Here is a 27,155-nt window from a genome sequence, read left to right as displayed (position 1 = left end):
GTAGCTACCATACGGTGCCGCCAAATCAACAATTGTGAAAAGTCGGAAACTTCAGCACCATATTTAAAGATGGCAGCCTCCATGGCAAAATTTTTACAGAAAATTGGGGTGAGTAGTACCGGTAGTATTTGTCATTTTGATAATTGTTTTGATAACAGATTTGAAATATGTAACTGTTAGCTGGCAATCCTGTATTTCAGGGGTCTAAATTATTTGCAGATGACACCAAGTTATATAAGTTATAACCCAGCTTGCCCCGGGGACCCCGACACGTCTTCAGACAGTGTCGGGGTCCTGAGTAACTCCATGCATTCTCACCGGAGTACAAAACTTCGCGATGTTTGGCATTAGAAAACCGGTGATAATAATGAATTAAAAATCTAACGATTGATATCGATCTTACCTAAACAAACTGTTCCTAAATTAGCTTAACTTTCAATTAAAACTGATGTATACAATTCCAAAAAATCCTTCGAAAGAACGTCAATTTTCGGACTTTTGTTCCAATCGCGAGATCGCCATGTTTGAAGAACGTGAAAATAGTTTCTGCGCATGCGTATATAAATATTCATAAGATGACGTCTCTGCCTTTACAAAACAGTTTAATGAATATGCATGTAAGTCAAAACTTTCGGCAAGTCGCCTCGATTCAGTTAAATCGTGTTTTAGGCATGTAATTCAATACCATTTTTTTCATTTTAATTTGAAAAAAAAAATCTGTATTAATGAGAAAATAATTTATTTCATATATATTGCTATTTTGTTACATTCTGTGTTTTTATAATAAATGTTTTTTTTTATTTGTCATTTGTTATAAACTTATATTTCTCCTTTTCATTCTTTTTATGATTTATTTATGGGAAGGGGGGGGGGGAGCATGACTGTTCTCTTGGTGTGTGTGTGTTTTATATACTGAACACATAAAATTTACGAATAGCATGATTGTGTTTTATAATTTTATTAAGAGATATCTAGATCATGTAGAAACTTTTAGTCTGTATTATGACCATTCCCTTTGTGATTATGAGATATTAAAGAAATAGTTACAGATTCTAATTTTACATTTAGAATAACTTAACGATTTTCTTAAATATGAATCCTGATTTTATTGATGTTATTCATCTTTTTCACTTGTTATAGCAATTAGGAAGGAATGAATATGATTTTAAATGAAAGGACATACTTAAAAACAACTTTGCTTCCTTTTAAAATAAATATAAAGATATTGTAAAGAATAAATAATTATGTTTAAAAAAAAAATTCTGTTGCTTTGATAATCTCTAATCACCATGGCAGTAGCATAGGTTTTTTTAATCGCTCCCCCCTTCTGAAGAAAATTGATACGAAACGACCTCCAATTTTATGTTGAAGACCTTTTTTTGCTTGTCAAATTCACATTAAAAACATCGAACTCACTGCTGGATCCGGGGGGGGGGGGGCAAAGCCGGCTCGTCCTCCCCCCTTGAGAAGCATAATGAAAATTTGTGATGTTAAAATGGTGTTAAAACCGAACTGTGCCCCCTCCCCTTTTTTTCTTGTCAATTTTTTTTCGGGCCAAATAATTTTTTTTGTTACAAAGATTTCTTTCATTTTGTTTTTTGGCCAAGCAATTTTTTCCTGGACGAAATTTCCTTAATTTTGGTTGGAAAATCTTTCTTCTTGTTTTTTTTTGCTCGTCAAATTTTTCATTGGAATAATTTGCCCCCCTTTTGAAAATCATGGTTCCGCCCCTAATTGAGCTCATTTATATGAAGTGCTTACACTGTCAAAAAATAATTTAAACAACACTATTTATTGTGTGAATTGCGCAGTAGTTGTTTAAACATTTTAAATAAGTGTTTAAACTCTTAAACAATCAAGCTTTAATTATTGATAATTTGATATTTGAATTTAATTATTGATAATCAAATTTTGAATTTAAACTGTGTTGTTTAAGATTTTAAATACTTGTTTAAACAATTGTGTGATTCGTGTCGTAAACAGCGTTTTTTCAATCATTTTTAACAGTGTATTTGTATGATTAGGAACAAAAAGTGACATGCAAAATATCAAATTAATGGCGCAAAATAGGCGACAGGAGATTGATGACATATGAACTTCCATCATTTAGTAATACTGTATTTTTTCACAATTTTTATAACTGCCCCTTTACATGCTCATGATAAGGCCGTCTGCGGCCCCAAATAAATTCACTAGTAAAGAGCTGAAAAGCGGAAGAAGTAGCCTTTGTGGGTAATTGACATCATTGTTATTATATAGTTTACCGCCCTTACCTAGGGATCGGAAAAGTTGGTATTGATCAATTTGAAGAAATATATTACTTTGACCTGTAATCTTAATACAAGTTCCGTTCCCAAATATTATTTTTAAAAACTTGATGCCGCAACGAAACAAAATAGCATTAAGCCAAGATGGGAAAACGGGGAAAGGTAAACAAAGGAGAAAACTATATTTTCATGATTTCCTCGCAAACTTGCGCGGAAGCAAATATTTATAAAGAAAGAAAATCCCGCAAAGCTATCTTTTTCGCCATTGCTTTCCCCTTCGCTCTCACCATTTCTCATGTTCTTTTTTTTTTGGGGGGGGGGGCGTTAGGATGGGGAAGGCCACCCCACAGCCTCCTTGCGACGCACTTGTTATAGAAAAATGGAAAAGGTTCATGACAAAGGCCTGACTTTTATTGGGATGTTATGACAAAATCTATCACAAAATTTGATTTCTGCATCAATACTTCAGTGGCACTGCAGTAGAAATATAGATAAGCTGATTTAGTGTCATCATTATTATTCATTAATTCTTATAAGCAAAACAATTAAGATAAAGAACGGGACGTATTCGAAAAAAGGGCCTCTTGGATGCCAGGAAAACAATCAGATAAGCAAGATTCCCGGCGAATTTATGCATCCTATATGTAATGAGCAATTCAATTCTTTGTAATTACAGGCCTATACTTATCCCGCAGAGATTTATATACTCAATGACTGAGGCTTAAAGAATGCCAACAAGATGAAAGATTACATAGTAATCTAGAAACAAACATATGAATTTTAATCATATTTCATGATCATCTTATAATCTCCGTTCAAACAAATTACAAATTGATATTGATATAAGCATCAAGAGTATATGAAAATGGTTGTTGGATGATAATGAGATTTGCATATATTTTCATTTCATTTATTTATTTTAAATTCTCATTAAAACATACAACATACAATTCAAACTGACAGAATGATTCATGCATGCACAGTATACAAAATAAATAAAATGGAAAACATAACAAGAGAGAAAGAACAAAATTAAAATATGTGGGAGCCAGCATTGGACTCCGTGATAATGTCTTTAAAATAATTTCACATCACGGAGTCCTCTAGATTCTAGGCTGAGTCAGCGCAGACCTTTCAGTTGCTGGGTTCCAGAAAATGGGCATCAATATCTTAAAGAGATGATTTGCTGATCACTCAATAATTTTGATCAACGGATATTTTCACAAGCGTACCTCAGAGAGAGAGAGAGGGGGGGGGGATAGACTGCCCCCCCCTCTGACGAGTCATAACTCATGCAATGGACGTACCCCTGCCCCCATGACGAATCACAACTGATCCCGACGAGCCACAAGTGCCCCCTCTTTTGAACTTGTAGACCTTTTTTTTCTTATTTGCTTGTCAATTTTTTTCTGGTACGAAATCATTTATTTCTGGTTGAAGACAATTTCTTTTCTTTTTTTTTGCTTGTCAAATTTTTGGGCAGACGAATTTGCCCCCCCCCCCACGGAAAATTTTGGGTACGCCCCTGAAAATATCCTTTAATATATGAGTATTAATTTATTTCTTCGCTTGTTTATTTACCTATATCTGTAGATTTCTATAATAATAATAATGATAAAAATTTGTAGTACGACCCCATGAGTATTATCTCTCGAAAACAAAGAAGACAAGAAGAAAATTAGAGACAAAAAAGAGAAGAAAAAAAAGAATTAAAAAAAACAAAGGCGAAAACTAAAAAAAAGGAAGAAAAAAAACCGACCCAAAAATGAAGAGAAGGTAGGGGAACAAAATAACGAGAATAAAAAAAAGGGCAAAGGAAAATAAAATAGAACAGAAGAAAAGAAAAAAAATGAAGGAGAAAGAAAAAACAAATAATTCAAAAGAAAATATGTTATTTCTTTCAAAAAAAAACCAAAGCCGTATGTTGACTTGTTATCAGGCAAAGGGAAAAGCAAGAATTTACGGAACTAGACTCATGAATATTCATGTATCTTTCTCCGACGCATCGAATGATAGCCTTTTGTCGGGGCCTTAAGTTATATTTTCTATATGGACTTTAGTGCTATTGGCAAATCTGATGAACATGCGAACTTACTAAAATTCTCAAATATTCCGCATATTCAATTATCATTTTATTTTTTAAGTATATTTTTCTTTTATTGTTTGTTTTTGTTTTTTTCGCCTGTTTGCTGACAAAAATCAAATTTATCTCGTTGCCTCGTCAAAAGGCTATATCGATCCTCCATTGGTTCCTGTACAAACGACTTTTAATGCACATCGGAAAAACATCCCTCCATTTTTGCCTAGTTTTGGGACATTACTTCTTCGTTTTGAGGATTGTGAATATTCCGGCTTAAGTTGTAAGTATGTATTGATTCCTTCATTCAAATTTTGTGTAATATTTCTAATAATTATTAAATTCCCGAATCTCTTTTGGCCGACCCGGTCCGGATCCGGTGAGCTTGGGTGAAGCTGTTCGCAGCCCGAACACAGTACGTGTTCGGGCTGCCGCAGTAATATCCCAGCATGCCCCAGGCATGCCAGGCCCTGCCAGGCCCAGCGCCCAGCCCCAGGGCAGGGAGCGCCGGCCCGCGTAGGCGTAGCTGTCCCGTAGCGGGCGGGAGTTTCCTGGGGCCCGTTTCTCAACACATGGACAAGTTAGTCATATCTTTAGTTCCAATCTTACTAAACCTTAAAATACCTTGTTAACATACCTTGTCATGCTTGTTGCGGGCGTAAAGTTTTACCTATGAAAAACTTGTTTGCCCCTCTCCTTCCAATTTCTTGATTTCATAAAGTCGGTACAGTGGAACAAAACTGAAACTAGTTGTATGGCAATGTGTGGTTTCAGCAAGTTATTAATGAAAACATGGGCATGTAAAAGATAGGTTTGGGTTAAACTTATCCTTATTCGGCTTCCAAGATTTCTGCAAGTTTGATTTGAAGGAGTTTATGGAAGTACTCTTCACTACTTGGCTTGGCAAGTTATTCCACTCGGATACTAATCGATGTGAGAAAGAATTTTGTCTCTTTCGAGTATTTGCTCTAGGTTTCTCGATCTTATATATATGTCCTCTAGTTCTGGAGTCTTCATTGAATTTGAAGAATTTAGAAGTCTCTAAATCGTCAGTCCCTTGAGTTATTCGGAAAACTTGGATAAGGTCTGCTCTGTGACGTCGGTAAGATAATGAAGGTAACTTCAAGTTCAATTGGGCCAATCTTTCCGGGTAACTCTTGTCGTGTAAACTCGGAACTGCTTTTGTAGCTCTTCGTTGAACTCTTTCGAGTTTCGTCTGATCCTTCTTTAAGTATGGATGCCAAATCTGAGAACAATACTCCAAAGCAGGTCGAACTATGGACTTATAAGTAGCTTGAAGCTCTTAGGTTCAAGGAAAGAGAAAGATCTCTTAATAATCCCCATCTTCTTATTTCCTGCCTTTGCTATCTGATCTATATGCTGAGAAAAACTTAGCTGATCGTCGAAAATGACTCCTAGGTCCTTTTCACTGTGGCTCGTTTCGATGGTCGGGCCATTCAAACTTAACTTATAGTCATAGTGCAGGTTCTTTCTGCCATAGTGAAGGACTTTACACTTTCCTGTATTGAAGGGAAGTTGCCATCTGATTGCCCAATTTTGAATCCTCAGTAAATCAGCTTGAAGGATTTCCCATTCTTGATCGTTGTTAACTTCAGCAAATAATTTGGTATCATCAGCAAATAATTTGGTATCATCAGCAAATAACTTAATAACACTTGCTTGAGAAGTTAGGACATCTGGTAAATCATTTATGAAAATCAGAAATAGCTCAGGACCGATAACACTTCCTTGGGGAATTCCACTACTGACTCCAACAGAATTCGAGAAAACTCCATTAACAACCACCCGTTACTCTCTGTTCTTTAAGAAGGATCTGATCCAGTTCAAGACACTACCTCTGATTCCATATGAATGAAGCTTAAGCAGAAGTCTTCGATGGGGGACACTATCAAACCTGTTTCACAAAAGGCTTCCTAACTAAAATACCTTGATATCGATACTAATCGTTAAAAAGTGCAGATGAGACGTAGCCTTAGTGATTAGTCACAAAATAGCATAATTTTCGAAAAGAAAAATTATGACAAAATTGCAAATATTGTGATGAATTGGGAATTACATCTTTCAAAAATAATAGCACAGGTAAATTTAACCCAAGGAGCCCAAGATCGTACGTGCAATTTGGCATACTCACCTGACAAGCGTGAAGTATGGTCAAAATAATTCTCCAAATAAATAGTTAAAACAAAAATCAAGCACTTACCACGATTATATGGATAATGGTCTAACGAGTGGCAGTTTTTCTGACATCTGGGCACAGACTGGAACCTCAAAAAAAAAGAAAAGTTCTCTCCTACCCCCGTCTCGATCGGCCATTTTTGTTATGAATTGTTATGAATGTATTTTATTATATGAAATATGAAATATTTTGATTTTCTCATCATTGTCATGTGAAATGAAGTTTCATTCCTCCCTGAACACGTGGAATTCCATTATTTTAACATTTTGTGCTTCAGGCAAGGAGGTCCTAATCGTCAAATTCGTAAAAATGGAAATATTGTATAATTCAAACAATAAAAAACAAGAAATAGTGACATCATCGACTCTCTCATTTGGATGTAACTGGCTCGTTCGTATAACTATTTTGTTGAAAATAAGCAAAACTTTGAAATGTCATAACTTTCTTATTTTACATCCGATTTTGATGAAATTTTCAGCATTATGCTTGTCTGATTTTTCTCTATTGATTCAAATCAACATTTTTCTGAGGTGGACTTGACCTTTAATTTCAGGCTTCTTTGCATAGTTCTTTCTCTTTCATATTTATTACAATGTAGTAAAAAATGTTCTATTGTCTCAGGTATCTGACAGTGGGAACATAAACCATTTTCATGTTGATTACATTTATACTGATAATAATTCAATTTACATTTTCCAAGTCTTAGCCAGTGAATCATAGTCTCTTCAAACCAAATGAGACCTTGATAACTAATTCCACGTTGAGTTGGATGCTAAATAAATGTCTTCCTTTAGATGAGGATACCCATCGAGCCTGCCAGATTTCTTTATAAATCAAAGACATGTGGTTTTTCCATTCCTCTTTGATATATGGAATGTGTGAGCTTGGGTCCTTCATTATAAGGACCAGGATGTGCATATAACTGTTTTGAGTAATCAAGCAAAAGTGTAAATTGTCATTACTTATTTTCATCCAATTTCATGATATCATGCTTGTTTAATTGTTATAGTCTAATCAACTTTGTTTGGTCGACTTGTCCTTTCAGTTGCCCGAGTCAATAAAATTTAAGATTTCTGCCAATTGAAATTTGATGAAAAAAATTATGGGAGGTTTAACTTGATCTATTGATAATATGGTTCCATTTTGTTTGTGTTTCTCCACAGGGTGGATTGGGCCTGGTGGCCAGGAGATATCAAAGTCAAAACAGTGTTTCTAGTTTATGGAAACTTGGGAAGCTGAACCATGTAGCTATTGCTGTTCCAGATCTAGGTATAGTAACTTTCACCTCACCTGGATTCATACTGTTATCTGAAGCAAGGAGAAAGTTTTCAGATTACATCTTTTTACTTGTGCATGTATTGTGTAGATTGGTACAATATTTTGTAGGGATTGATGGTTAAATGGGCCATCAGTTATATTGTAGAAGAAATCTACTAATTATTCTGTTTATGTGCTATTGGCTTCTAGAAGATTAATCTGTACTGTGCAGTGAATGATTTGTCTTTACTTTTGTGGTGATTAGTCTCCAGATGGAAAAACATGACTAATCCATCCTCATTTTATTATTATTTCTTGCATTTGTATCAATATGAACAATCTTAAAATGAATTTATTTCAATGGAAGGATTAGTCTAAAGAGATTAGAGATCTATAATACATTATTCAATTAAATTCAATTTCAATTTATTTCATTCAAAATTAAAAACAATTACAATGTAAAAATATATATACTATAAAAGAGAATGTGGAGACAGCTTGGAAGAACGTTGAAGTCTAATATGAAAAGTTGCCAAATGCTGAATTCTATTCACTTGGTATCTTACTATTTCAACTCACTATTTCAACAATACAAAGTTAAACACAATATGCTGTGTTTTAATTTTCAAATGAATTCAACTACTTTCTAAGAGTAGCTTTGGTCTCAAAACTAGAAGATATTTAGAGCATTGTTGATTAAATTCGTATTATTTCTTACTTTTCTTTAAATATCTGCAGAAAAGGCAGCAAGCATGTACAGGGATGTACTAGGTGCAACAGTCAGTGAAACTGTGGTAAGTTCTAATGCTAGAAAGGTGATTTTTTAGAGGGGGGGGGGGTTAGGGGGTAAGGCAGGGGTGCATTACCTTGCTGAATTTCATTAACTTGCAAAGACCAGTTAGATACGAGTGCAACACATTCATGATGAATTTATTTCAGAAGAAAAATTGATGACCAGACATCAAGAGCAACAACACCTGCTTGCTGCTCCTGAAGTGGCCGGGAAGGGGGGGGGGGATAATGTATCTTTTGTGAGACTCGCTCTCATTTGAACTTTTGGGAAAGGAGCTTAGAAGGGCCTAATTTACTACATGCTTCTTTTATTTTTCTCTTTTTACACAAATCTACATTTTGTTGGGCTGGAGTACTTTAACTATACAGTGCGTATCAAAAAAAAGTTTACACTTTGAAAAAGCCCTGGAAATAAAATAATATACAACATGTGGGTAATTTTTTCACATACAATCTTGGATTTGGGTCTCATCTATCCAATGAAAGTAAAAGTTTTGACAGAATGTTACTCTTGAGTGAGCACTTTCCGTTTTTGTAAAGCTTGCAGAAATCTGTTTGCGCAGAAATGCTCGTTTTCACACTGTGTCAAGGGGAAAGGGCGAAAACAAACTTATCCTGCTCAGCATTTCTCATACATTTCCCTTGTAACTTAAGTCAACTGAAATTAAACGGATACATTCAAGCATCTTGTAACAATTTTTGCCACCCAAATTGAAATTTCAACACTTAGTAAGCACAACCTTCACCCTTTTTGTGCCAGCTGGATCTGAGGACATAACTGAATCTGAACAAAAGTTTATATCAGACATCTCCAGCATTTTTTCACTATGTTTTTATCATTTAAAGTGGGTTTACATTTTATTTTTCATTTAATACTTGTTTCTCCACACTTTTTCCAAGCTTGACAATGATTAACAAAATGAAAATCAAGCCTAAGCCATTTCATGTAAATCACAGCTCAGTGTAAAGCAAATATCGTCACGATGGCCTCGTTGTGTTGGGGAGTAAGGTGGGGCACAATGCACTCTTCGAAGTATTTTGGGCAAGGAAACAAGTTAAAAAGGTTGAAATTATCTTAAAATCAATTTTACTAGCTAAATTACATGTGTTATTCATGATTATGGTCTACTTTTATTCGCATAACTATTTCAAAGTTCTGCGCAAATCATTTTTCACAAACTTTTCAAAAGTAAGTGGTGCTCACTCAAGCGGAAATATTTTTTGACAGTTACATGTACATGTATATCGTAATTTGCTTAAATGGATCTGTGGAAAAATCTTCAGAATATGACAAATGTATGATTTTACAGGATTTTTTCGAAGTGTAAACTTTTTTGATACGCACTGTATAGAAGGAAAATGAATTCTTTTTGATACAATAATGTTTTCAAATAATAGTTTAGATTTTTTTCAGAATTTTCACTGTTATAATTTTCATTTATATTACATTATTCTCTTTCATATTTTTTTTCAACTCATCTTCACTTCTGGCTCTTTCTCTCTCCCTCTCTCTCACTGTGATTCTCACATTCTTCTCTATTATTTTCTTGCTCTCTCTTTGTCTCTCTCTCATTTTCCTTATTCTTTTATTGCAATGTGTGGTTGTTGTTTTTTTTAAGACTTGTTTGTAGGTCTTGCATATTAATGCTATTTTTTTTCTTTATACATATAATGTTAATAATTTTTGTGTATTTTATTGTATAACTTAATTGTCAGTTAGGGCCTTAAATATAAGCACATGCTGCTTTTAGAGGTCCTGGTTCATACACATGTTTCTGTTTATTATTATTATTATTTATTTGATCAAATCATGATACAAGTCCATAAATGACATAATACATGGTAAAAAACAAACAATACAGAATGGAGCAGTGCTAAATGCTGGTCAGGGATGATAAAAGCATAATTAATAGTTGTTGCTCGGAAGCATATCACTGTCCACTTTGTAACTTCTTGATTGTTTTACCTTGCCAAATAATTTGAAATTGAAATTCAGAATTTTCACTGTTTGAAAATAATTTTCATTTATATTACATTATTCTTTTTCTTTTTTTTTCAACTCATCTTTACTTCTCGCTCTTTCTCTCTCTCTCTCTCACTGTGATTCTCTATTATTTTCTTGCTCTCTCTCTCTCTCTCTCACTTTCCTTATTCTTGTATTGCAATGTGTGGTTGTGTTTTTTTTTTAAGTCTTGTTTGTAGGTCTTGCATATTAATGCTATTTTTTTTCTTTATTCATATAATGTTAATAATTTTTGTGTATTTTATTGTATAACTTAATTGTCAGTTAGGGCCTTAAATATAAGCACACGCTGCTTTTAGAGGTCCTGGTTCATACACATGTTTCTGTTTATTAGGTGGTCTGTCTTTGACAGATCACCTCTTAATTTCGTCAGAATTTTCTTATTTCTTTCTTTCTTTCTTTATTTTTACGGATTTTCTTGTCGCCAACTTTTCTCCGAATCGGCTGAATCAATTTTGCTGATTTTTTCGTCATACATAGGATCTGTCATGGACACGTCAAAATAAGCTTTTCAAGGTCATCAGGTCATGATGACGTCATCTAGGCGCCATTTTGTAAAATCACATTATCAATCATATCTCCATTATTAATTATCAGAAATCAATCAAATTAACATCACATCAACTTCAAGTTAAGGGTCATTAGGTCATGTCATCAAAGGTCACCTGGAGGTCACGACGCGCGCGTACGCGTGCGTCAAAATTTCAAAATTCTCAAAATCACTTGTTGACCTAACGAGAGTACGTTTCAGGTCATTTTAAGCATTTCAAAATTTGGCGCGCACGCACGCATGCGCGCGCGTTTCCGCGCGTAACGCCTAAACGCAACGCAAAATCACCGTTTTTTTTTACATCATTTCATTGATAATAAAATTCTGAACAATTTGATACCTTGATCAACCTTCTACGACCATTAATAACGAAATTAACACCCGTTAAACTTTGCAGCACGTGTGCGCGCGAGCTCTCACTATAGGCCATATATGGGCAAAAACATGCCTATTGAAAATTCACTGTAGCTCTTTAAATAGTCCGTTGACCCGGGATCATGCCCGTATTTCACTTGCAAAATTGGACTTGTAATTCTCAAAATTGCTTACGTGTATTCTCTATGGGGAATATCGTGGCTTTGACTGCTTTCTAAAGGGCGCGGGTTCGAGTCCTGGGGTGAACAACATGATTTTTTTTTTCACTTTTTTTTTCTTTTTGCCACTTCTTACATGATCCTTTATGATAATTAAAAGGTATAAAAGTTAAAATTTAGCAAGATAAAACAGATTATAATTGCTTTTTTCATATCACATGTGTTTTGCGTGTAATCTCTATGGGACATGACTTTTTCTCAAAACTAGATTCGACATTCCGCTATTTCGTGAGCCATATCTCCATTTTTTCTTGTCAGTTTTCTTTAAGCTTTTAGTATGTTGTAGCTTAGATTCTAAGCTTTCGGGATTGTGCCCTTCATTTTTTTATCAGATGCCAGGATCATGCCCGTATTTCACTTGCAAAATTGGACTTGTAATTCTCAAATTTGCTTACGTGTAAAGTCTATGGGAAATATGCTAGCTCAATCGGTTAGGCGTCAGACTTGCATCTCATTCAATCATGCGGGCAGGGGTTCGAGTCCGCGGGTGAACATGAATTTTTTTTTTTTACTCTCTTGTGCATGATCAGTTATAACAATTCTAATAATTAATACCTAAAATATTGCAAAATAAAACAGATTATAATTACTTTTTTCGTATATTATATCTATCTAATCATATCCATCCATCCGCTATCTGTTATAAATCTATCTATTTATCCATATATATGTCTATCTATTTACTTACTTTGTATATGTATCTGTCTATCTATCCCTCTCTCTCTGTCTATTATAACATATCTATCTGTTTTGATATGTATATCTATCTATCGTTCTATATATCCATCAATCTATCTGCCTGTCTCTATCTATCTTTATATATGTATGTCTGTCTGGCTATCTATCTATATCAATCTATTTGTCTCTATCTATCTATTTATCTATCTATATGTCTGTCTGTCTGTCTATCTATGTTTTATTAATATAACCACCTATCATTTATCTCTCAATCGATCACTTGATCCATCCATCGCTCCATCCATCACTCCATCCATCTATATATATATATATATAATCATCTATCTTGTATGTATCTGTTTGAAGATGTATGTCTGACGATTGTCATCACCACATCAATAATCACATTTAGCAATGGTCAAAACTAATTCTTAGGATGTCTACGATCAAGATTATCAATATATCTAAATGATTTATTTCATACATTAGCCGACACTGAATGACAAATCATGACAGACCACCTAATTCGTCCGCATGACGAATTAAATTCTAGTTATTATTATTATTATTATTTATTTGATCAAATCATGATACAAGTCCATAAATGACATTATACATGGTAAAAAACAAACAATACAGAATGGATCAGTGCTAAATGCTGGTCAGGGATGATAAAAGCATTGAAATTGAAATATTTATAAGATAATTAATTTTTTTCAAGTACAATTCAATTAGCACTTTGTTTATCTGAGAATTGTATACAGTATACAATCACTTTAAACCACACTCTAACTTTAGAACACTTCTACATGTAAATATGGGCCATTATTAAGGGGGGGGGGGGGTTGTGCTGTGGAATAGATATATGATAAAACTTTTGTAAAGTTGTATCTCTTTCTATTTTCCTTGAATTTCACATTTTTTTTCAACAGCCCCTTCCAGACCATGGTGTCTATACTATATTTATTGAGCTGGGTAATACTAAGCTAGAGCTCTTACACCCTTTAGGAGATAAGAGCCCCATTCAAGGTTTTCTGGATAAGAAACCAGAAGGCGGTATGCATCATATTTGCATCGAGGTGGGTGCTTTTCATTAATTTGTTTGCTTTGCTTACTATTTGTACATTCATTTATTCCTTCAGTCTTATTCTATCATTGATTTCTTTCTTCATGCTTTCATGCATTCATCATGTTTTACATACATTGATCGTCGGACATATGAGTTTTGTGTAATTGTGTATTAACTTTGGTAGTACATTATATATTCTTTGTTCTATTGATTATTGTTGCTCATTTTGGCATGCATTGTTTCATTGATGAGGTGCTAGAGGTATATCATAGGTGTGTTGTGAATCATTATTTCATTTGTTATTATCAGTTTATCCATTCATTCTTTTGTTATATGTTCATTCTTTTTTATTGGTGTAGGGCTTGTGTTAACCCAATGCAAATGTGAGTGCCTAACTGGGCACCCACCTCTACTTCCTTTCTACCCGTGGATCTCCTCTATTACTATCAATGGTTCAAAGGCATTATATTTTTTGTGGAAAAATTGCCTAAGAACTGCTGGTAATAGGATCAATTTAAGGCAGTCAGACCGCAGATCCTACGCTTATGAGCAAATGGACCATATTCACCCAAGTCTACAGTACTCTTGGCAGAATCATCCTCCCTGCAAAATCTTGTGAATCTTGAGAATTTCTTTCTGTAAGAATTAGCCTACTTTATCCCCAAGTCAAATTCAATATCATTGGACAGAGTAAATGTTTCTCTATCATATTATTAGTCAATTTATTTTGCATTGTCTATTTTGATAAATACATGTAAAGTTAATTTCAGGCCTAAAGATGTGCCTAAAATTTGACTTGTTTTCCTCTGTTTTTTTTTAAATTGCAAATTGTGCGAAATTGTGCTGGATTGGTTGATTCATTCATCCATTGCGGATTGTTCTGTCATCCACTTGATCAATTATGAATTTATGCATATATTCTTTTATGCATTTGTTAATTATTACATCTATTTTCTCATTCATCTACACACCCATTCTCACATTTGCCCATTTGTTCATTTCACATAGTTATTCATTAATTGCCATATTGAAAGACTGGATTGCGAGTTGGCAACTACTCTTAAATCTCTATTGAGGTGGATATTAATAAATTATTTATTCATTCATTTGATCATAAATGGCACCATACTTCTTTTTATTCATACTTTTTTTTTTCATTTGTTAATTAATTGATTCATCACTTGATTGAATTCATTCATGTATTCCATTGACCCATTAGTAAGAAAAGTGCATATAATTTCGAAAATTTCCAATATTATATGCATATATTCTTTCATCAGTTCAGCCAATTATTAATTGATACATTGACTCCTTCAGTCATCCATCTGCTGATTTATCAATTTATCCTTGTATTATTTATCCATTCAGCATTTTGTTCTATGCATTACTCCTTGCATATTTATCCATCCATTCAATGAATCATTCATTTGTTAATTCGTTCATTGGTAAATCTTCATTCATCCAACCACTCAATCTTTATTCATGTATTCATCCATTCTATTATCAAGCCCCCCCCTGCACCATGCTAGCATTATTGATACAAAATTTATGAATTCAACCAGCCACTTTGCCATCAATTTTTTTTAGTGCACTCTGCATAAATTGAAACGATACTCAAATGTAAAAAAAAATCACAAATTTTGTACAAAATACGTTTATTTAGGACGAGGCATCAATTTCTGATGGTTATTCACAGAAATGTTGGTTCATTTGGTCAGGAACAGTACTCGTATATGAATCATAGTTTGTCATTCTATGTCGTGATGAATCATATTCACGCTTATTTGCGATGACCAGTTCCTGCTCCACTCTAGTTATTCCAAGGTTAAGTGAGATTACAAAAGCAAACAATGAAATATCCCATCCGTCCTTTTCTAAAAATAATTGATATGATCGCCAGTGGCTAAGTGATTTATGAAGTCTATTACCTCTTTGTGTGATGGGATTTGATTTTCATAATAAAAGAGTCACATGAACACTGAAAGGTAGGGAGTGCTGTAAGGAGAATGCTGCCCTCATATGACCAAACCTTGCCATGCCTCTGCCAGCATGCCTCACAGCAGTGGGGTGAGGTGATCCAGGTCACTGTACTTTTCCCCAAGCAATTTCCAATTTCGTCCCTCACTGCCCCTGCATGGCGTTGAGTAGATGACGAATAATTCTCCCACACAATATCCCAGGCTGGGGATAGGCTAAGTCCTTTAATTGCGCAGATATGAAAAACATCCATGCTAATTAGCTTATCGTATCATTGACTCGTGTCTTTGTTTTGTGTCAGGTTTCTTTCCTTTTTTTATAAATTATTTTTCATATTGAAATTCTTTATATTTATGACTAACCTATAGTGAATGGCTCGATTGGGAATTGATCAATTGAAGAGAGGGAGAGAGAGAGAGGAAACCCGCCACACTCTATGCAATAAATGCATTGTGTATAGCTCTATATTGCATTTCAGTAAATGCAGTACCAGCTTACTGAATATATATATCCCCTTCGTTGTGTGGCAATGCAAAATTGATGCAAATTTTGGTCTAGTTATATCTGCAACTACTATACCATTCGAACCTGTTGGCAGTTTTATGCAATAATTGCACTTCTATCACGTGTCAACAGAATTGATCTCCTGCAATACCAGTGAATTGTTAGCTGTGATGAATTGAAGGTTTTGTGAACTACCAAGTATTTCATTTCATTGTCCATTGTGTTACATTCAAAAGGAACGCGAACAAATCAACAAAACCCATTTGTGATTTTTGTTCATGTGTGCAATAACATCCCAAAATCATCAAAATCCAAATATAATTACATGTACAGTATCGCATTTAGATAACTACATAAAATCTCAAATAAGATTTCACTGGAAAGTAATAGTCTAGCCCTGCATGCATGATTCTGAATGCATCAACATCATTTGAAAATGAAGTTACTTCTCATACCTACACTTTGTCTCTTATTACACAACAATATTCATATGTAAACTTATCTGTTTTCTTTATTAACATGTGTTTATTTGAATTAAAAAAAACAATTTACAGCTACAATAATGCACATGTAGGTTATCAAAAAAGCCATGAGGTGCAGAACATTGTAGTTTGTATAACCTCTCTGAAGATCCGAGTTGATGAGAAAAGAGATAAATGATCACCATACGGATCCTCTCGCAAATCTATTTGCTAGCTGTACTTTATTTTACATGTTTCAGGGTTGTTTGGGGTTTTCTCCCCATATGGTGCCTCTTATATTGTGTATTGCCTTTAAGAAATCAACAGATCATTTGGCAAACAAACGATCTTGCTATTCTTGCATATCACCACATTTTCAGTTATTCTTAAAATATTATACGTATTTCTGTACGTATTTCTATTTTGCTGATGGGATAGATTATCTTTTTTTGTTGCTATTTTTAAATACTAATGTAGAAATGCTTTACATCTGATGTGATTTTAATGAAATTGTCAGTATTACTGTATGTTGATGTGACTTTTTCCTTATATTTTCAGCTCAATTCTTATTGATTAAATTACCAAGAAAGGTGCTAGATACATAAAATGGTAAAATTTGAATTTTCACAATGGATCAATAGATGAAACAGGATACAACAATGAAATAAATGTTGTAAGATTGGAATGAGAGAATTAACATGATTCTCAATCGTATTATCTAACTGTTTCCAAACTTTAAGACAGGCTTTACTTTTTCACTTTTGGCTATTTGTCCTTGGTATTCTAATTATCAGTACATTTTTTCCCTTGATGTATTTCTTTGCTTTTGTCATTTGCAAGAGTACAGTAATACTGTATTGTGCTTTGCAAGCCGGGTTTGCAAGCCAACCATAAACTTCTTTCTCATGATATTTATTGTTCATATTCTTTTAAATCCAGATCTAGAGATATACAGATGCACTTTGAAATTTACTCTTCCCCCGAGCAACTAAAGTATGACTTGGAAAAGAACAGGTTTTGTTCAACTTTCCTAATGACTATGCAAACAAGTGATTAATTTTATGAATGAATAGACTGATGTATAATTGGTGAATACCAACTAGATAATCATAAAAATGTATGGATGAATGAATTGGTGAAATAATAGATGGAATAGAATAAAATGAAATAAGAAATAAATTACCTTTTCACCAATTGGTATGTGGGGTCAAAACAGATCTTAAGTGATTATGAAACTTCACCATTACAGTGTAAATCACTCAAAGAATGTAGTTATCATACTCTAAAAATGGTTTGATCACTTATGAATTCTTCAATCCATGTTCCATAATCCATATTCCCCTTCCTATCAAGAACTAAATTTTGATTGAGATAACATGCCTAATTAGTCAATTAGTCATTTTGACTGGCCAATAACTGCATGTACCTGACCAATGTCTTTCACATTGCTATGATATGGACTAGCCCCAGCTTTCTAATCATCATTAAAAATTGACCAAAATCCTGTCCATCCTCGCACTGACACACATGTGTGTGTAACCTTTGATAGTTTGGTGCCATAACTTGATGTACCCTTTCCCACGATAGTTGGCTAGAACTGGTCATACCTGAACCCCCTCTTTGCTTGGCTTAAAGACTGGGGGGGGGGACTTCCATTGATGAGAGGATACCACGCGTGACCATGGGGTTTCGAAAAGCACCCTGAACAAGTATTTTCCATGTTATAAAAATGCACCCCTGAACAAGTTAACAAGTATTGGCGCGTAAAACTCTACCCTTAACAAGTATGGAAACATTATGGTACCTTTGACAAATATTCCCCGAACTGACCCCGTAAACAAGTATAATTGTTATGTCATGGACTTGATGATGGACGTCGGCTTAACCTTTACTTTTATTGGGTTTAGTACCACCCCACACCCCTCGCTAAAATAAATCGGACCCTAAACACATAGTGTTAGGGCAAAAAGTACATCCTTTTTAAAGTATCTTAGTCTTTTTATACCGTTGCAAAATGGACCATAAACATGTAGTTTTCCTAGCGAAATATATACCCTCTTTTCATTATTTTAGTGTTTTTGACACTCTTATCACGTAAAGTGCCCTATCTTGAAAAAGAGATCCTTTTTACAATTTTTTTGTTGGTCAGGCATGGTATCCACTCATCAATGGAATGCCCCCCCCCCCCCCCCGCCTAAAGATCATATTGGCTAGCTAAAAAATGATTTTGATGGTGGGACACCCAGTATGGGAATTTGTCTTTGGAAGGTCAATTTGAGTGTGTGCATTCAATTGACCCTTTGCCATCTGCTGAAAGACACCCAATAGATTGCACTCTTAATGAAAGCAGAATATATATCATATGTACAGGGATTACCATAAAGTGTATCATTGTGAATGTCTGAATTTTTATCTGGATGGTGTCTCAGAAAGCAGTTTGTAAAAGTTACTCGCAACCTTATGGAAGACTGGAACAGATTCTCAAGTGCTAATTCAGTTGCATAGTGATTTCTTATTTAGTACAAGAATGGGTCACCAGTACAGCATAAAGTCATGAGTAAGTTACAAACAGTTTTATTAATTGCCCTCTGGTTGTTACACATTTATCTTGGTTAATTTCATAATTCAGCAATCCATAATACTCTGTTGGTTCATCCACCTGCCAATATTCCATCCATCTCCCATGTTTTTTTTTATGTTTGTTACTACCAGGTAACTTACCATTATTTTCATGTTCATCTTATTTCATTTGCACAGCATATAAGATGAATTATAAAGAGTGACATGAAAATATCAAGTGAAATATTGAGAGGGGGCAGGCATCTTTCGAGCATACTATACACACCTAGTATTCACATAATGGTTGGATTGGTCTCAAAGCCCATCAACACCATACTCTTTTGACTGGCCGCAATCCCCCTATTGTTGGCTTTTTAAATTTTGTGATCCATTTCTCTGTCTGTGCTACAATATATGTATATAGAAATATGCCCTACAGAAAAGCGGCCTTGTCCCCAAACTATTGAAATTTAATGTCTGGTCACAAATGCAGGTGCTGATAGAAAATAAGAAAAAAAATGATAGTAATAGTTGGATATTTATTCAGTGAACATTTCCACCATTATTATGTGAATATACTGTATTTACCATACCATTTATCTAGGTATCTATCTATGCTCTATCTGTCTGTCTATCTATCTATCCATCCGTCTGTCTGTACCGAACTACCTCTCTCTGTCTCTCTCTTCTCAATTTCTCAAGAATGACCAACAACCAAACTACACAATTCTCTATCAGATATTCATAAGATATATTATGTTCCTTGTATTGTTTCATTCATTCCTTTTCAAGTGGTTATTAAAGATAAAGCCATTTCATGGTTATTTTCATTGCCCATTAATAGATCATACCCAGCTAATTAATTAACCCTGATTTTGTTTTTATTGGTTGGTGATAGAGTGCATAACTAAGCAGCTGCGAGCAATTATCAGATTAGATTCAGGGCTTCCCATTCTTCATTGACACAATACAGCAATAGCCCATCTGCTCCTGCAGGATGGAGTCTTTTAATCAAAATAATAATTGCTGGGTATTTTATGTTTAAAGATAGAGGGTAACATTGTTTGCATGTAACTCTTTGATGATAATTTTATAGAACCCAAGTAAAGACAAAATGTATTCAGGGTAGCTTCATGTCTACAAAACCCTTTTAAACCAACACATAGTTGACTCTCATCACCAGAGATTTCGCATATCAATGTTCACCTGGAGAAAATTATACAAAATGCCACAATAATAATAATAATAATTGGCATTTATATAGCGCTTTATCAATCTACGACTGTTCAAAGCGCTTCACAATTATTATTACCTGGTCACTGGATTCATAGCATTCCAAGCAGCCTGTTAGGCGCAAACTTGCTAAACCAACCACGACGGTTGTTTCCTACCGGTACCCAATTAGCACCTGGGTGAGAGTAGCAAAGTGTGGATTGACGCCTTGCCAAAGGGCGCTAGGCCATGGTGGGATTCGAACACACGACCCTCTGATTACAAGGCGAGAGTCAGAACCGCTACACCACGGCGCTTCCACAAACGAAGTGATTGTTTGAAATCACTATTTGAAATTTTGGTATAGATGATACAATTGAAATTTTAATATAATTCCAATAAATATTTTCTTGAAATGCCTGGTACAAGAAAGATTGATCAGTAGAATTGATTATTTTCAAACTTTGGCTCTGATTTCCCCTTCTTGATATTTTATATTTACTTCTAAAGATAAAAAATCTTTAATTTGATCATAGCTATGACAAGAGACATTTAAACAGGCTTATTAAAAAAAAATTGGTAGGATTGAAAAGTGTTCAAATCTGACAATAGTAGACTTGACTAAGCAATCAATGGGTACTTTTTATAAAACAAGGGATCCTGTATTTTTGAGGTGAAAAGTCATAGGCTTGTGTGAAAATTAATTACATTTGCAATTTATAATCATTGGAATTGCTTTACGACTTCAGATTTACTCTCAAACTGATTTGATTTGAATGTTCAGATATTGCCAATAATATGCAAAGCAACTTAAGCAAGGCTCTGCATCAGTGCAGGAATAGCTCAAAAGTATTGCTATTCCTTTCAATGTACAACTTTCTTATATTTGAGAAATCAAGGGAAACCATTACTTTAAGATGTCTTGCTCATTTCACAAGTTTTTACTGGCTTCATTTTTAATGGGGGGGGGGGGGGTGGGGGTTATAAGGTAAAACTTGACTAATACAGGAAATTGACCATGGAACAACTTTTGCCGGATTATGTGTCATAGAACCTATAATTTTTCCAAAATAACTTACAAAAAGAAGGCTGGTGTTGTTACTCAAAGAATTGGTTTGATGACTGTATTGCCGTTACCAAAATTATCAATTGATGCTTATAATAAAGGTCGATATTCTATGAGTCTTCACGCATGCTGACACCAAGCCTGGACATAGTGGCGCCCAAGACACACAGGCCTGTTACAGCAGTTGGAGGAGTGTCTTTGGGACCCTGAGGCCCTCGGTACCTTACCATTCATTCTTGACCCCGCGGGTAGAATGTGTGTCATGCTACTAACATAGTTTAGACTCTGAAGCCCCCCTCTTCATTCTATCAGACCGCAAGCAATATTACATTCAAGCAAGAGAGAGAGATGTAAGAGAAATGCATCAAGGAGGATGGGGTGGAGTAAGCTTTGTTGTGGTATGGATGTGGTAGAACATGACTTGATTGTGTGGCATGTTCATAATGACAAAATGCTAATCCTATAATGGCCTGGAAATGCTTGTGAATGATCTCCTTGTTGGCGGGATGCCATACAGTACTCTGAACCATGGATTTTCATTTTCTATCCATGAGAGCAGCTCCCTGATATATCTCAAAGAATCCAATCTATTAAAAAAATCAAAGAGTCCTGATGATTTAGTATTAACAGAATTTGAAACAGGTATTGCACAAGGTCTTTGTATTTCTTTCATTGTGTGCACCATGACCTTTGAAAAAATGGTTGAGGTCACTGTATACAGGCTGTTCTCTAAGACTAGCACCCAAACTGAGGCAGTTAAGTCATCTCGGCCTGATCAGGACACATTTGCTAGACCCATCACACTACGGGTCATGAACGGATAGCAGCAGTTGCTTGATTCACCACTCCTGACCCTACTTACAATGCACAGCCAACGTCATCTGGAGAAGTAGGCAGCAGCACGGTAGCCAATTTGAGGAAGGGGCTTCGGGTCATGCACAGATTGAGATGGCCTTTTTCATTTCAGCCAATAATGACTGGGGGGGGGGATGGGACGAATAGTCAGCACATGGCTGAAGCTCAACTGCATTATTGCAAGGTTTTATCTCTATGTAAATGGAAAGCAGGGTTCGCACTTAAAAAGTTTTATATATATATATATATCTTTCTACATCTGCAGTTAAGATGAATTTCTTTGTCTTCTTTCAATGTTCGTAATGCGCCGTAACGCCCTCTACCTTCGACTTAATGTCTAAATGTGTATTATAACGAATTAAACCCATTCATAGACTTCGCCCTTACGCATATGCATCCAGCCTTTTACAGTGAATGAAATCTGCAGCTATAACTATCGTATACATTATATAATATGGACAAAGGACTATGTGATCACATATCCTCCCCTTTTCCTTGGGTAATAAATCAACACATTTTCAGTCTCCACTCCAAAATAATAGCTTAAAATCAGATATTGATCATGGGTTTATAGGATGGCTTTTATTTTAATCTAAAAATTCATTGAAAGTTTGTAATGAGATTAAAATGGATTAGCCATTAAACATTTCCAACACAAAGTCAAAGAACATGTATATAATCAATATATGATGTGATTCCTTGTGAGGTTTTGAAAGTGATATTTTCTGTTCTTTTTCATATTCATTGGAGAAATGTTTGATATTGTGAAAGTGATGAGAATGGGACATTTTAAAGTATGATATACCCCTTCTTTATTAGACCCCCACCCAAAGAAAAAAAAAAAAAACTGTACAAGAGAGGGAGGGGGTGGAATAATGACCCTATTCTTGCTGGTCAGATAAATTATTTTTTATGGGAAAGTCCTCCCAAAAGGGTGAGGATTTTTTTTTGTATTGTTGGATGTCAGAGAATGTTGGAAGACAAAGTGTGTTCCTTGTAGGTCCCCCTATACTGGTCAGTCCTGTGCTTGGTATTCAGCTTTATTAAACAGATGAATAAAAACCTTACAATCAGAGAACAATCAATTCCATGGCCTATAGTGAACACCAAGCCAGAACAGTGTTTAAATGTGAAAATGAAATACAAGTAATTCAGAATGAACAATGAAATATATTCTATTTTCCCCATGAAAAACCTTCAATAGTTCGCCTTTTATGTATGAGCCAAGGACGATGGTTGTATACCGAGTCCTAAAACACAATAGCCTTGCCATTCTATCACAAATATCCAAGGCCTATCTCATTGCACCTTATGAAGTGTTAAAACTTGTCAACTGAAATTGAAACTGGATGATACATAGCTTGGTTTATTGTGCAGAGTCATTATAAATGAAGAAAAGAGACACTATTCAGCAGACGATCTCTGTGGTTATCATATCGGCTCTCTGTACTGCTGGAGCGGCAGTGAGCCAGCAGCAGTCGCTGAATTCTGTAGGAGCGGGAAATTACAAAAGCTATTGACATTGATTGGTCTTCCCTGAAAAGGAGGGTTGATTTTTTTGTAACCTAGGGATGAACTCTAAAATTCCAGGGGTTCATTTATTCCATGTAAGGAATCTACAGGCATATACATGTATGAAAATGAATATGATTTGCACTGCACGGAAAGCAATACTCTCTTCAATGTGTGTGCATGTTTAGTTGATTCAATATCACACGGCCATAGATACTTCTTTCATTTCTATATTTTCCTAAATTCAGCTTGATATTTTTTTAAAAAAACATATGCTGGTACGACTGATCAATAGCAAATATGTTTTTATAAGGATTTTGCAATGTTTAGATAAATCATTGTTTTATCTGGGGAAGTATTACAGTTATACCACATTTATCTTATTGATTTTTCAAAATAAGTTTGAATATGTTATCTATAACTTTATCCAGTGTTTAAATTTGTTAATTGTAATTCTTATTGTATTTTCTTTCCTGTTTAGTAGTCTGCTTTCATAAATAAACTAAGCTTTTGTTGTTTGGGGCAATAATGAATTACTGCTATTGCATGAATTTGATTCATATTGGTCCATACTGAAATCTATAAGTGTGACTTTTAATATTCACAGTTTGATGGAAGGGGGGGGGGGGTCTTTTGCCAAATGAGTGAATGAATGAATGTGGTTAATATGTGGTAGCAAAGGATGAATGTTGTAGTTTCATCACAGTTTGGATGACCTACAGAGGTTTGCCTAACAATTGTTACTACTACTTAGTCAGTAGATTGTGGTGTTACCAATTCACACAGTGAGATGTGAAAGTGGAAGTTGGATGAACGAACCAAAATAGCAACTTTCTAGCAGATACTTCCTTCTATGTCAAGTCCTTTGTTTCTTTATATTGCTGTACCATCTATGCATTCTAAACAAAACAACATCATATCACTGAGATATTGAAACTGAAAGCAAGTACTGAAGGTTCCGCACCTTCGCTGATTGCTAAGGCAAGCGTACGTGTGCATGTGGGCATCATTTAAAAAGCGTACGAGTTTGAGGAGAACAAAGAAAGACGCAGCTGTTAGATAGAAACACATTGTTGTCCACCAATCCTATTGATACACCCCAGTGATATGATATGAATTGCCTTTCAATTCTTGTCAAATCACTCACTGAATCTCGTCAAAGCTAATACTTATACAAATCTAATATTCCTTTGTTTACTGCTATAAAGACCAAGTTATTTTCATCATCTGTTGTTTATTTGAATAATATGAATAACATTTCTTAATCATTTTATTATTTTTATCAGTAACTACTTCTGCTAATGTTACTCTTACTGTTACTTTTGCACATCATCCTCACAATACTAGTACTGCAACTAAGTATATTCTGGTAGTATTACAACAACACCATCAACTTCAAGTACTAATATTGCTGTATCTAACATACCCTTTCAGAAATGAGGGAAATATAAAATAAACAGAGAATGAGTAAAAGAGAAAAAAGGAGAAAGAGGATAGAGGTAAAATGGAAAATAGAAATGTTGAATATCAGAGAAAGATGGAGTTTCTGAATAATTTAGAAAACAGATTTACCACGCTGGACTCACAACCCCAACCTACATTTTGTTGTGTTAGTTGTATTGTTCACAATTTACGACCTGAACAAAGTACCATAACTTTTTTATATAGTTTTTCTGTTCAGACAGCTTTACTCTACAGGCAATCTTAATAGTTTGTTGAAGTAGCAAAACTAGTACTTTAATATTCTGCTTTTTTAGAACAATAAATAACCTGAACAAAAATGCTATTATTTATTTACATAATTTTTCTGTTCAGGCAGCATCTCATTTTTAAACTTCATTTCTTTTTTAAACATTTGTTTTTTGTAAACAAATTTTCGGCATTGCTCCTATAAATTTAAGATCGCATGCTCAATCTTTAATAAAAATCATAAGTCGAGCATGCGATCTTAATGCTGAAAATTTGTTTACAAATTATAATTTCCTCCTATTAAAGCCTCTTTATTTTCAACATATGTATTTGTAATGTACCCGTGAAACATCAAATTTTGCTGCTCTTGTCCACTTGAAGCAGCATTTTGAGTCTTCCTGACATCTTGTCTCATTATTGATTCTTCTTTTATTTTAATCTTTTCTTTCCCAAATTCAAGGTGGACAACATTGAGGAAGCTGTGAAGACTGTGAAAGAGAATAACATCAGACCACTAGGAAAGAAACCCAGTATTGGTGCCCATGGCAAACCTGTCATGTTCCTACACCCAAAGGACTGCGGAGGGGTTCTCATAGAACTGGAGGAGAAATAAAGACTCTTAACGTCCTCCAAAGATGTGCTTTACAAATTCAGGATTATTAGGAATTTGTTGATGCCTTGACGATAAGGACTTTGTACTGTCATTGTGGACCAACATCCAAAGTTGAGGACATCAGGGAGACAGACTGTACTAGGTGTCCATGCCCATGGATTCTGGAAGTTGCACTATCCTCATCCCCACTAGGAACTGAAGCACTCAAGGCTATCATAGTCTGACCTGTGGTCTTTCTTTCTCACATGCTGTTGATCGAGAAGGTTGAAGTCCTATACCCTTTTCATAAACCTATCCTCCAATTAGCCGCCTAAGAGTAATGCGGATAATTCAATAAAAATTGCGTTCACATACTCCGAAAATAAGCCGCATTATTTTTACGAGCGCCCATCCTGAAAAAGGCGGATAATCGTCATGACAACTGGACACGCCCCCTCCGATGCGGTTGTGTTGGAAAAGGGTGACCTTGTGACCGCACCATGGCAATTATCCGCATTATTTGGAAATGCGTTCATAAACTCAAAATCTTGTCCCGATGCTGCTATTATGCGGATAATAAGCAGCATCAGAGTAATGCGGATAACTCTTGTCCTCCTCCAATTTTACAACCAAATTATGCTGCTATTAGCCGCATAATTGGGTTTATGAAAGGGGTACTAGGAGGTTGACGTTGTTTAATTCTCCTTGGTCAATCTCTGTGATCGGGTGGCACTTCCTTCAACCATTATTTTGTTACAGATGGGTGTGATTGCAAAAAGGTCGAGAATAAAAATTATTTATTGATAAAGTCTAAATTTTCTTTGACTGTTATTTCACCTGGATATAATAGTTTGTTTGGGTTTATCATGGACCTATAGGTCCATGGGTTTATGGATGGGTTAAGAATAAGATTTTGGGGGATTTGGTCTTTGTCTTTTCCTTGATAATGATCCTATATCTGTGGAATGTGTCTTTCATAAATTTTCTGGGTTTATGAAAGCACCCAAGATGAGTGGACTGTAAGGATGTGGTAAATCCGTGGCAGGACAGTTTTCACCAGGACCTTCTTTCATAAAAAATATAATATGAGGCAAGTCATACTGGTTATTGTCACTGTAGATATATGCCCCTGACATTGTGCTATTTCATCAGTTGAGGACAAATTTTGTCTTAGTATAACCCCCCCCCCTCAACAAGAAATAGTGTGATATTTATATAGGTATAG

General features: G+C 34.9%; 1 protein-coding gene across 1 annotated transcript; it reads left to right on the top strand.

Moving 5' to 3' along the window:
- Positions 1 to 26,294, top strand: LOC121416208 (methylmalonyl-CoA epimerase, mitochondrial-like). The gene is made up of 5 exons (XM_041609701.1): positions 1 to 108; positions 7,705 to 7,810; positions 8,537 to 8,592; positions 13,367 to 13,513; positions 25,799 to 26,294. The coding sequence occupies exons 1-5, from the start codon at positions 70 to 72 to the stop codon at positions 25,949 to 25,951; spliced, it is 501 nt and encodes a 166-aa protein (XP_041465635.1). The 5' UTR covers positions 1 to 69; the 3' UTR covers positions 25,952 to 26,294.
- Positions 26,295 to 27,155: the final 861 nt, after the last annotated feature.

The sequence above is a fragment of the Lytechinus variegatus genome, chromosome 5 (genome assembly GCF_018143015.1).
Source record: "Lytechinus variegatus isolate NC3 chromosome 5, Lvar_3.0, whole genome shotgun sequence".
NCBI lineage: Eukaryota > Metazoa > Echinodermata > Echinoidea > Temnopleuroida > Toxopneustidae > Lytechinus > Lytechinus variegatus.
Note: the sequence above shows the minus strand (reverse complement) of the source record. Positions and strands in the feature narration are given on the sequence as shown.

Coding starts and splice junctions, on each gene's coding strand:
- LOC121416208 (XM_041609701.1), top strand. CDS start 70: ATGGCAGCCTCCATGGCAAAATTTTTACAGAAAATTGGG. Junction 109..7,704: donor AATTTTTACAGAAAATTGGG/GTGAGTAGTACC, acceptor GTTTCTCCACAG/GGTGGATTGGGCCTGGTGGC. Junction 7,811..8,536: donor TATTGCTGTTCCAGATCTAG/GTATAGTAACTT, acceptor AAATATCTGCAG/AAAAGGCAGCAAGCATGTAC.